Source organism: Eretmochelys imbricata, chromosome 27, assembly GCF_965152235.1.
Source record: "Eretmochelys imbricata isolate rEreImb1 chromosome 27, rEreImb1.hap1, whole genome shotgun sequence".
NCBI lineage: Eukaryota > Metazoa > Chordata > Testudines > Cheloniidae > Eretmochelys > Eretmochelys imbricata.
The window spans coordinates 13,310,063-13,321,200 of NC_135598.1; the positions used below are offsets into that span (position 1 = coordinate 13,310,063).

At 51.2% G+C, this 11,138-nt stretch overlaps 1 protein-coding gene across 2 annotated transcripts; it reads left to right on the top strand.

Annotated features, from left to right (window-relative positions):
- The first annotated feature begins 2,980 nt into the window (after positions 1 to 2,980).
- Positions 2,981 to 7,584, top strand: CSF3 (colony stimulating factor 3). 2 transcript variants are annotated; one of them, XM_077806252.1, is made up of 5 exons: positions 2,981 to 3,052; positions 3,703 to 3,872; positions 5,897 to 6,004; positions 6,904 to 7,050; positions 7,277 to 7,584. In XM_077806252.1, exons 2-5 carry the CDS (start codon positions 3,750 to 3,752, stop codon positions 7,448 to 7,450), a joined length of 552 nt encoding a protein of 183 aa, XP_077662378.1. In that variant the 5' UTR covers positions 2,981 to 3,052; positions 3,703 to 3,749; the 3' UTR covers positions 7,451 to 7,584. The 2 variants fall into 2 exon arrangements, with proteins under 2 accessions (XP_077662378.1, XP_077662377.1); XM_077806251.1 differs by having other exon boundaries at positions 3,007 to 3,064.
- Positions 7,585 to 11,138: the final 3,554 nt, after the last annotated feature.

Genomic DNA, 11,138 nt, shown 5'->3' on the forward strand with positions numbered 1-11,138 from the left:
TGTCTGTGGAGCAAACTGAATTCAGCCCTGCAGCCCCTTGAGGGAGATGGGGCAGAACCTCAGAGCAATTGGCATTCACAACAAATTCTCTCCAGTCCAGGGAACAGAGAGAGGCGGAGACACAGCCCCAGGGCCACCAAGCAAGTGAGAGAACCCAGGAGTCCTGACTCCCCAACCCCTACTGCTCTAACCACTAGACTAATTTGATCCAGTGAGCGGAGTAGGGAATTGTCAGTCAGGTTCCGTAACAGGGACACCGCAAACCTGGTATCAGACCTCCCTCTGCCTCTGTTTCCCCACTCTCCTGTAAGTCGCCAGCCAGTGCAACAGTGAGCCCACTGTTGCAAAAATTAATCAGCAGTGAAATAGTGAATGCCACTGAAAGTGTCATGGTGGTCCTTCAGGTTCAGTTAACACCCCATTGAGGTGGATGGCTTGAATCATGCCCCTCAGAGCAATTGCCTGGGGCCGGCTGGATCAACTTACACTCAGCTGGTGTAATGGTTACATTCGCAACCATTAGCTGGTGTAAACCAGTGCAGGCCACTGCCTTTGGCTGACCTACACCTGCGGGGATCTGAGATCCACAGAGAGCCCCGATGGGGGCGGCCTCTGAGGCACCGTGGAACACCCTGAGCCCAGGGTGAAGTGATTTGACCAAGGCCCCAGCGGGGAAGTGGGGGGCGGAGGGTCAGCATGAGGAGGATCTCGTTTCCCCTCCCCCCCTCACAGCTTTTGCCTCTCCGAGAGGTCATGCTGGGACAGATGGTTTAAATCCTCATGCCGGGATGCAGTGAGGCAGGTTGGACTTTTTATTTCTTTGGCACCTGCCCGGAATCCCATTTCCTTGTTCCCAGGCAGGTAGAACATGGAGCTTGCGGTCAAAAGGAGCCAGGACAATACATTCCAGGCCATCCCACTAAGTACCGCAGCCGCTTTGCCAAGGGGCTGGGTTCAAAGTCAGGCCCACAGCCCAGCTTGGACTCCCCTCGCCAGCTCCATTTCCGAGCAATCGTCCCTCTACCCCCAGTCGGGAGTTGGTTCAGCTGGCCCTGGGCCAGGCAGCCCAAGCTGGAAATGTGCCTCGCAGTTTCCCCACCGGCCTGCCAACAAAAGAACACTGAGGAGTTACGGAGCAGCGCCAGCATCAGACCCCCTGAGTCTGGGAAATGATCGCCCTCTCCCAGAACCCAGCACAGGACCGCTCCCATCAGGGCCTTGCCAAGGGTGCTGGAGCTCCTACCCGCTATGTGGGGCGCCCACAGTTTTCCTCCCGAGCCCATTCCCCACCCTGAGCCAGCTAACGCTGCTGGAAAGAGGGCTGGGACCCTGGAGAGCCTGGTTTAGATTCCTCGTGGTGTCTGTATCCCAGCAGCACTGAGAGCGAGGTGCTGTACGCACCCGGTGAAATCCTGGCCCGCAGCGATCAATGGCAAGACTCCCATTACTTGAATTTCACGCACAGCAAGTCCCTGCCCCCAGCAAGCTTGCTATCTAAATAGACAAGGCAGGCCAGGAGCAGGAGGGAACCAGAGACAGCCACGTGTTTTCCATGTGACCCTGGTCACATCCCTTATACCAAGATAGCAGCCTTCAACTACCTGAAGGGGGGTTTCAAAGGGGATGGATCTAGATTGTTCTCCGTGGTGGCAGATGACAGAACAAGGAGCAATGGTCTGAAGTTGCAGTGGGGGAGGTCTAGGTTGGATATTAGGAAACACTGATGAAGTGAGTTTTATCCCACAAAAGCTTATGCCCAAATAAATTTGTTAGTCTCTAAGGTGCCACAAGTACTCCTCATTCTTTTTACTATTTCACTAGGAGGGTGGTGAAGCACTGGAATGGGTTACCTAGGGAGGTGGTGGATTCTCCATCCTTAGAGGTTTTTGAGGTCCAGCTTGACAAAGCCCTGGCTAGGATGATTTAGTTGGTGTTGTCCTGCTTTGAGCAAGGGATTGGATTAGATGACCTCCTGAGGTCCTTCCAACCCTAATATTCTATGAAGATCTTCCTAGGACAATTCCTGAATTTTAGGGTCTTGAGTTGGGCATCTACGATCACTAGCCATTTTCGAAAGCTGGCCTAAAGCCTTGCTGGGCCTCAGTTTCCCCATTTGTGACTAATGATCCTTCCCTATCTCCCTAGGGGGTGCTGTGAGGATCACAATCATTCATGGCTGCCTAGGACCCAGATACCACGGTGTGGGCCCCTCCAGACCTAAGACGCAGGATCTCTCAGCAAGCAGACACATGCTGTTTTAATTGTAGGCGAAGCACATATCACATGAGGGCATGTTAGTGGTTCTACTTGAGGGCAAGTGAATGCAGCTACAAGGGAAAAGGAATGTAAAGGTGATTTCTCTCTCTTCATCATGACCTAATTACTTGGTTAAATTAACAAAACACTCCACTCAAGTTGCTCGAGAACAAAGCAGCTGCTTATAGCGTAAGGATAACAAAGTTTGATCAGGACTGAGATGTCTTGTCAGCTCAAAATTAAATCTCTGATGGGGAATAAAGAATAGCTGATCTTTTAGGGAGTGACTGACTTTGGGGGCATTCCAGGGTTTAAAGAGCAATGAGAATTAGTGAGTTTCTGTTGATCTTGCCCCAGTGGGCTGGAGAACAGGTCCAGCTGTCTAAGATTGGGTCTCAAGTAGAACCCATTGGAGCCATTAGAAACCCCACATTTTGCAAAACCTGAAAACTCACATCTGTGAAAATAGGCATTCTAGGAATTTGATGTCCATGTGCCCAGCGATTTGTCACACTTGCTTAATCATTTCATCAGAATGAATTTTCCCTGACAAGACTATAAATGTCCCATATTGATGAGAGGTTCAACATTCGTGAACTGAAAGGGACTAGTGCAGCTCTGCGTCTGTCTTATTCACGTTCCCGGTAACCGTCATAAACTCAAAAGGGGAGGAGATACTGACAAGATTCCAAGCATTTAGAATGAGATCTCTCCAAAGTAAGTATGAACCTTCACTCGACAGCGAGATACCATAGCCACTGATTTCCTAGTAGCAAACTGCTTGGATTTATTCTAGGTGAGGGGGCTGGTAAGTGTGATTTGGTGAACAGCAATGTCTACATTTACTATTTGGGAGGTTTGGGTTGTTTGATTTAAAACAAAAAAACAAAAAACTTTTTCTTCTTCCTTCTTCCTGGTATATTTGCCTATTTATAGTGTAACCAGGGAAAGAATAGCTGGGAGGACAAATACACATACAATTTAAGAGGCATGTGTTTTATACAGGCTGGATTATGTTTTAAACAGGTAGGGTTTACTCTTAATGCATGTTATGGGTGAGTTTGCCTCACTACAAAAAAATTCTGAGCGTTCTGAGCATCAGAAAGCAGAGGCGATTTAAGTCAAAGTCTTGGTCTAACTTGAACTATAAAAGCTTTAATGTATAGCTTGTGTTTATTTAGACTAAGCTCCTTGGGCAGAGCGTGGGGGAACCAGCACACTTTGCAGTGATGCTCACATGAGAACAGTTTCCACTGCAAGTTCTCCTGGGCACGGCCTGCCTCTCACTATGTGTATGTGCAGTGCCCAGCAGACTGGGCCCCCAACCGACTATCTCCTCTGAACACAGAGAGGGTGCGTCTCCCGCTCTGCATCTGAGGCCACATCTGGATTCCTCTGCACTCACCTGACTGACTCTGCTCCTCTCTCTCCTCCCTTCACCCCCAGCTGTTCTGCCGTTGCTAGTCAGCACTGTGCTGTGTTTGGGGTGCACCATGCTGCACGCAGCTCCCCTGCCAGAGTTCTCCGGGGATCAGGATTTCCAGCAATTCCTGCAGAAGGACCTGGAATACATCCGCAAAATCAAAGGGGACGTCGCCCAGGTGCAGGAGCTTGTGGTGAGTCACTCGACACAAACCAGTGGGAGAGGCATTGAGGGCAGCCGAGGTCTGGGGTGGGGGTGGGCCGTGCAATGGACCCAGGGGCTCATCTGTGACCTGCACAAAGGGGCTTCTTGACAGCAGATGAGAAAGCTACAGCTACACCCCTCCCTGGCGATTTGGGATCTGTCGCTCTGAAGTGATGCTGGGGGCTGCAGCCTGGCTGGAGGGGACTTGGGGGAGCTGCACAGTGCGTTAAACTGTAACACGGGAGGATCCCTGTAGCACTGAGCACTCAGGGGTGGGGCCCTGACATTCTGATCCGGAGGCTTCATCTCTGCTGAGGATCTCAGCCCCAGGCTCGCAGACAGACAGAGATCCAGACAGACAGGCTTCCCCAGCAGCTATGCCTTGGGTTGGGTGGCAGGACTTAGCAGCCGGACAAGACGGATTGGGAGATCACTCCACGGCGTCAGACCCTTTGCTGTAGAGCAGCGTGAAGTTGTGCTGATCTTCCCCAGGGACAGATGCCTGACCAGGTCCCCACTACCTTCAGCTGGCAGGGTCACAGACAAGGGCCCTCCTGATCCAGCAAATGTAGCAAACTTCAGCCCCCAGCACGAAATACACAACAGGAGCAAGAGGAACTGTGCGTCTTCACCTCCCTCAAAGCAAGAACCAGAAACAGGGACCCATTGCCTCCCAGAGGAGTTGCAGGCTGCTCCTTCTCCTGGACAAGTGTCTTCTCAGGGACCAGGCCTGACAATTTACCCAGCCACTAGGTAGAGGATCCATCCATGCAGCCTTCCCCTTCTGGTCGCTCTGACCCTGCTAATGCAGGCAGAGAGCGGATTTGAGGATCGTGAACCCTCCTCTTCAGGCTTTGGACTGCAGTTTGTTTGGCTTGATCCTCATGCATTTCTGCAGCTCTCTTTCCTCAGGCGAGCAGCCCTGTTTAGTTCAATGTTACTCCCACACCGAGGTGTTTTCAGGATCGGGCCCTTAGGATTTGGCCCCAAAAACCTTTTTTCGCACTGATCGTGTTAAATTTGGAAGCAGACACTGGCCAGGCTGCTGGCCCGGGGGATCCGAAGGGGCATGTTTCCTGGAGATTACAGCTAGTGCTTGCCAGTATTTTAACCCTATGGGGCAGGGAGTCTTATTCACATAGCCAGTGGATTTGTTTGCTTTGGTCCAGTTTCCAAGGTCTCGCACAACCACGCCAGCCAATGAGTCCCTCTCCTTTCCTGCTATTCCCGGGGCCGTGCCAAAGGAAAGGACAATGCAAAAATGAAAATAGGAAAACATTGCTTGGGAAAAGGCAGGCGAGAATAATAGAATCAGTGAAAGGCAGGGCTGGAAGGGACTCCAGGCAGGACCAAGCAAACCCAGACCATCCATGACAGGTGTTGGTCCAACCTGCTCTTAAAAACCTCCAGTGACAGGGATTCCACAACCTCCCTGGGAAGCCTTTTCCAGAGCTTAGCTACCCTGATGGTTAGAAGGTTTTTCCTAACATCTCACCTAAATCTCCCTCGTGCAGATTAAGCCTGTTACTTCTTGTCCTACCTTCAGTGGACATGGAAAACAATCCATCCCCATCCTCTTTACAACAACCCTTAATACATCTGAAGCCTTATGAAGAGCAGAATAGGGTCGTCCCCTCCCATGTCTTACATACAATGCTCCTGTTAATACACCTCGGAACGGTATTAGCCTTTTTCACAACAGCATCACACTGTTGACTCGTATTCAGTCTGTGACCTGCCCCCAGATCCTTTTCAGACCACTGCCTACCCAGCCAGTCCCCATTCTGCAGTTGTGCATTGGATTTTCCCCCCCTCCCTAAGTGTAGAACTTTGCACTTGAGTTCAGTGGGTAAAGTTTGCAGGGTTGTGGGCGGCGTCTGGAATACACCCTGGCCGTCGCATTCTTAGCACATACTGGGGTCCAGTAATAGCAATCGCTAGCTGTTGCCGAGGCAATACTTGGTTTATAATGCCCTCCTCCTGACTGTACCTTCTCTTCTCATCCCACCTCAGTGCACGACCCTTCAGCTCTGCAACGAGGAGGAGCTGATGCTTGTCAAGCAAAAACTGGGCATTTCCCAGGCTCCGCTGAACCAGTGTCACAGCAAGACCTTCCAAGTGGTGAGTCTGACCGCAAGGGACTACAGTACGGTCGGGGTGGGGAGTCGGGAGCAATCCTTGGGCTGCGGCCTAAGGCCCGAGCTTGTTCCCACTGACAGTGGAAGCCCAAGCTCCCGGTCGTACTGACTCCTGCCTGTGGCAGAAGCGCAGGAGCAGCACCCCACGGTGCTTCCCGGCCCGGGGGTGAAGGAAAGGCACTCCTGCCATGAGCGGCTGGTTCTCAGCTTTGGCTTCTCTCCAGCCACGGCAGCCTTCTCCAGAACAACAGCCATGGAACCACTTCAACCCTGTTCCTCTGCCAGCTTCACAGAGCCCGGACGCCTCTCGCGGCTCAACAGCTGGCCTCTCGGCTACGTCCAAAGCTGGGCTCCCAGGCCAGGGCCTGGCTTTTAAACCCAACCCTCAGAATACCCCAGTCAAAAATAGCCGGGCGGGGGCAGCGAGCTAGAAAGAGAGGGAGGCTTCCTCACAGCCCTAGCAAACGCTTCTGTAACTTGACTCAGCACTTCCCGCCCTCGCTGATCCCCAGCGGCCCAGTGGCAAGGGAGGGAGGGGCCCGTGCTGCCTAGCTGAACTTCACGGGTCCGTCAGCCTGGGCTGGGGGGAGTCTCCGGCCCTTGCAGGGTCTTGAGCTTGGTGGTCACGTTTTCCAGCCCTGCTCTAAAGCCATGACTCGAGGAGAGTCCCTGGCAAGGGAAAGTGCCGACCCCTCCAGGGGGAAGGGGAACTGCTGGCCTACTGCAGTTACAGTTAACCCCTTCCATGCTGCACTGTCACCGCAGCCAATGTGTTTCGCTGGGATAGACATTGCACAGGAAACTTGATGCAAACCAGGTCACTAAAGAGCTAGCACCCAGCTCAGGCCTCCTCTCTCAACTCCTTCCTTCTCGTGCCCACAGGATGCCTGCTTCAGCCAGATCCGGGATGGACTTCAAATCTACCACGGCCACCTCGCCATCCTCCTCCAGCTCCTGCCGGCTCACTCCAGCCTAGTGGATACCCTCCGGCTGGACGTCTCAAACCTGTCCACTAACATCCAGCAGCAGGTACACAGCTCCACTTGCTCCCCCGGTGGGTGGGACCAGGCCATCAGGGGAGGCAGGGCCCCTGGATGCAGCCAGGATCCTGGCAGCCTTCACCCAGATCAAGTGGCCCATGCGGGGAGCCAGGCAGGGCAGGGCCTTGCAGCAAAGGTGAAGCTTCCCCGGGTGCGCCAGGCGCTGGCTCCACAGGGCCCCTGCTAATGCTGTTTACTGTATCCCGCTCCTTTAGATGGAGGATCTGGGGCTGAACACTGTGACGTACCCCAAGGCCGAGGGCCATGGCACCCTCCCCAGCCTCTCGTCCGACTTTGACAAACAAGCCAGCGGATTCATCATCCCCGCCAACTTCAAGCGCTTCCTGGAGGCGGCCTTCCGGGCCCTCCGCCACCTCACGCTGGTGTGAAGGGGTGCAGGGACGCGCTTCCCCCACCGCAGCCTCCTGCCCAGCGTTGGAGCCTGAGAAGTCCCATGCCTTGGGGACGCTCCCGGCTTTGAGATCTAAGGGGGAGCTTTATGGGTGGGTGGGTGTGTGTGTGTGTGTGTGTGTGTATAAGGCAAAGTCCCAAATAACTGGAACTGTGCCTACAAAATCGGGATATCTGGTCACCCTATGCTCCATAAAGGTTATTTATTTCTCATTTGTGAGCTTCACCACTGGCTGGTGGATCCACGCACACGGCCCCAAAGCAAACACTGCCCAGCTTATTTAATATTTATCACTATTTAATATTTATGGGGGTTTGGAATCCGTTGGCAGAAGTATTTAAGTGCAACTGGTCTACGGTATATTTTTAAAGTCAAAATCCATTTCCTTTATAACGAATCACAGGCATCATCATTGAATGTTTTGCAGCATCAGAAAATCCAGGAGCAGGGCCTGGGCTGCTGGATGTGCATTTTTATGTGTGTGTGCAATGTAGTTACTGTTTAATATTTAAACAGATGAGCATCTCCAGTACCAGGTGTTTGCTCTTTGGTAGCTGGACCAAGTATAAGACTGGGAACCAAAAGCTCCTGGGTCTAGTACCAGCTCTGGCCCAACTCCCCGTGGGATCTTGGGCAACAATCTGTGCCTCAGTTTCCCCATCTGTCAAATGGGGGATGCTAATGTTTACCTACCTCACAAAGCTGGTGTGAGGGTTAATTTTTTTCTTGTCCAGCCAAGGGCAAGGTCTGAGGGAGTAGGAAGGCAAAGCACCTGCAGAGAGGGGTTTGCTGGGAGCACTCAGCCATTGAGCGTGGAGAAGCTACGCTCTGGAAAGCCTCCGGAGCTTTGGATTAGCCCCCAAGCACGGACGGAGCGCAGTACTCGGCCCAAGCCACTTCACTCCTTGCTTGAACACAAGCCTGCCGGGGGGGCGGGTAAATGGGTCAGGGCTCTTGGGTTCCATTCCCGGCTTGCCCGCTGACTAGCTGCATGCCCTTATGTATGTTGCTTCCCTGATCCTTGCCTCAGTTTCCCCATCTATAAAAGGGGGGTAATCCCCTTTATCCTCAGATGAAGGCACTTTAAAATGTCATTTTCCTTCCTGGCTTGTGGGCAGTGCAGGGGCAGAACTGGCTAATGTTGTTTTTGTTGTAACAGTGCATTTATGCAAAACTGATTATTATTTAACAGACTTGGCAGGAGGGCAGGCTCCTTAATTAGCAAAGTCCTTGGCTGGGGTATTGCTTATGCATAGCCAGCTCACCCTCCCAGAAACCAGGAGAGCGTGATATGAATGAACCAGTTTTTCTGTAACTTTTTATATTATTTTTATATATTTATATTTTACAAATGCACAATCCACCATTCCTCCTCGTTCACCCATTAGATTTACATTCAGGTCACATTGATTTTATTTATTATAATTTAAGTTAATTATTTACATCTTAATTCTTATTAAACTATTATTGCTCCTTTAATTTCAAATGATTTTTTGCCGAAAATGGCTCAGACGTGAATCCTACCAGATTTCTGTATGGTTCAAATTCCAGCTACACTGAATCCAACCAGTGTGGACTCGGCTGGAGGGATTGGTGTTGCCTGTATGTTTCAAAGCTGTCACCAACAGACAACTCACATGCATTTTGATATAAATCACATTGTACTAGATTAGTGGAGACTGTGCAATTCTACCTCCCCAGATGATCCAGATGAAGAATGTCCATTCTTGAATGGTTGGAGTTTAATTAAAAGAATAAATGCAAGATCTTCATTGACAAATTCTGGAGTTTTGCCTATTAGCTTGGCCAAATGCCCAGCAGAGGGGAATATTTTGTAATTGTCTTGAACTAGTTTATATTTCAATGTGTTCTATTTATTACTGTGGTTGGCTGGGCTTTGGCTCAGACCAAATCGATTTGTATTTTTATTTAAAAAAGAGAAATAAACATATTTTGGTACTTTTTAAAGCACGTGTTTGGCTGAATGTATCGGGAGGCGGGGATCCTAAGCGCTAGCATGTTTAACCAGAAATAAACCAGTCCCTTATCTAGCAAAGAGACCCCCACGCGGTTAGTTAATAGTTCTCTTTACTTGTCCAAAGTGCTCAGCTTCATGCCAGCCCATCCAGCCCAAATGCCTGCAGCCAGATATGGCCCAGCCATGGAGAATTAATCTAATATTAAACACAAGAGACGGAAGACCTGTTCGAAGGTCAAAGCCGTTTAACCCTTCAGCCCATTACAGAGCTAGACGGGGATTTTCAAAGGAGACAAAGGGAGTTGGCGCCAGCCCTCAATGGGATGTTGGCACCAAATATCTCCAGCTCCTTCGAAAAAGTTCATGCCCAAAGCTTCAGGGAGAGCAGGAGCTCCAGCAATTCAACAGCTCAAGAACCCTAGGGAGATACATCTCAGGAGCAGGGAGGGGAAAGCGGTCACCAGACCAAGGAGCACTTGAAGGGGATAAGAATCTTTCCCACGTCCTCTGCATTACCCCAAATTCTTGTCCCCTTCCTGAACAACCCTTCTCTTGAGGCTTCTGCTCAGACAAGGGCTCTCTGTATCTGGAGCGGGTGCTCCCGTGGCTCCATCTTATCGCAGCGTGGGAAAGGTAGAGCTCTGGGCCAAGGACCCGGGGGTGAAGCGTGGGAGCAGAGCTCTCTCATGTTCAGCCAGGGCAGAGAGGGTGCTGGTCTCATTCCCCTCACCCACCAACTGTACTGCACAGCGCTCAGTTAACCGATCTCAGGATAGGGGGTTCAGCCAGGTCGGCTGGGATTGAGGGGTTCAAACCTGATGCTCCAGGCATTCTGCCCCCCACTCTTCACACAAGTGGGTGACGGAGGCTGATCAGAGGGGGTAGTCGATATCTGGATAGCGAATGAGAGCGGGGGAGGCTGTGAAGGGCCTTGACAGTGAGGATGAGCAGCGATTGTTTGATGCGATAGAGAAGGGGAAGCCAGGGTGGGATGCAAAGAGAGGGGAGACCGATCAAAGCAACAGGCGAGGAGAACGATCGTCGCAGCAGCACTCGGACTGGATACAAGTGGGGCCAGACCCGGGGTGCCTGGGGAAGCCCTCACTGGAAATGCCACAGTCAGGGCAGGCTGCAAAAGGGAGAACCGATACTCCCAAGACTGGTGGTTAACACTGAAGTTAAACTCCCAGACCAGTCACAAACTGTGCTTCTGATCCCCCACTCTGGTTATCAAGAAGCAAAAAAGAACTCACACAAGCCCCCTTTATGGCATTCCAGTTCTCTGGGTCCCAGCCAGCACCTAGCTCCAGTACAGAGAGAAGTTATTTAAAAAACTCTGCTCACATATACAAAATGTTCTTCTGACCCCAAAGGGTCAGCCACGTCACCAGGTCAGTAGAGGTTTGGATCTTACCCAAAATACCAGGCTGCCAGCCAATCCTTTAGTGGATAAAACTAAAGATTTATTATACAGAAAAAAGAAGAAGAGAGATATTAAATGGTAAAACAGTCACATACACACAAAGACTTCAGAGTCCATAGATCAGGTTCTTAGCAGTATTGGCAAGTTTGCTGGCTTGATATTCTCCCTGGAACCCATCCAAAGCTTGGATGGGCCATTCAGTCCTTTGTTCAGAGCTTCAGTTTGTAGAAAGGCTACTCCAGAGGTAAGAAGCAGGACTGAAGA

Bases quoted from the DNA above. Each gene is read 5' to 3' on its own strand.
- CSF3 (XM_077806252.1), top strand. From the start codon at position 3,750: ATGCTGCACGCAGCTCCCCTGCCAGAGTTCTCCGGGGATCAGGATTTC. The intron at 6,005-6,903 runs GTGAGTCTGACC...TCGTGCCCACAG, and splicing joins ACAGCAAGACCTTCCAAGTG to GATGCCTGCTTCAGCCAGAT. The intron at 7,051-7,276 runs GTACACAGCTCC...CCGCTCCTTTAG, and splicing joins CCACTAACATCCAGCAGCAG to ATGGAGGATCTGGGGCTGAA.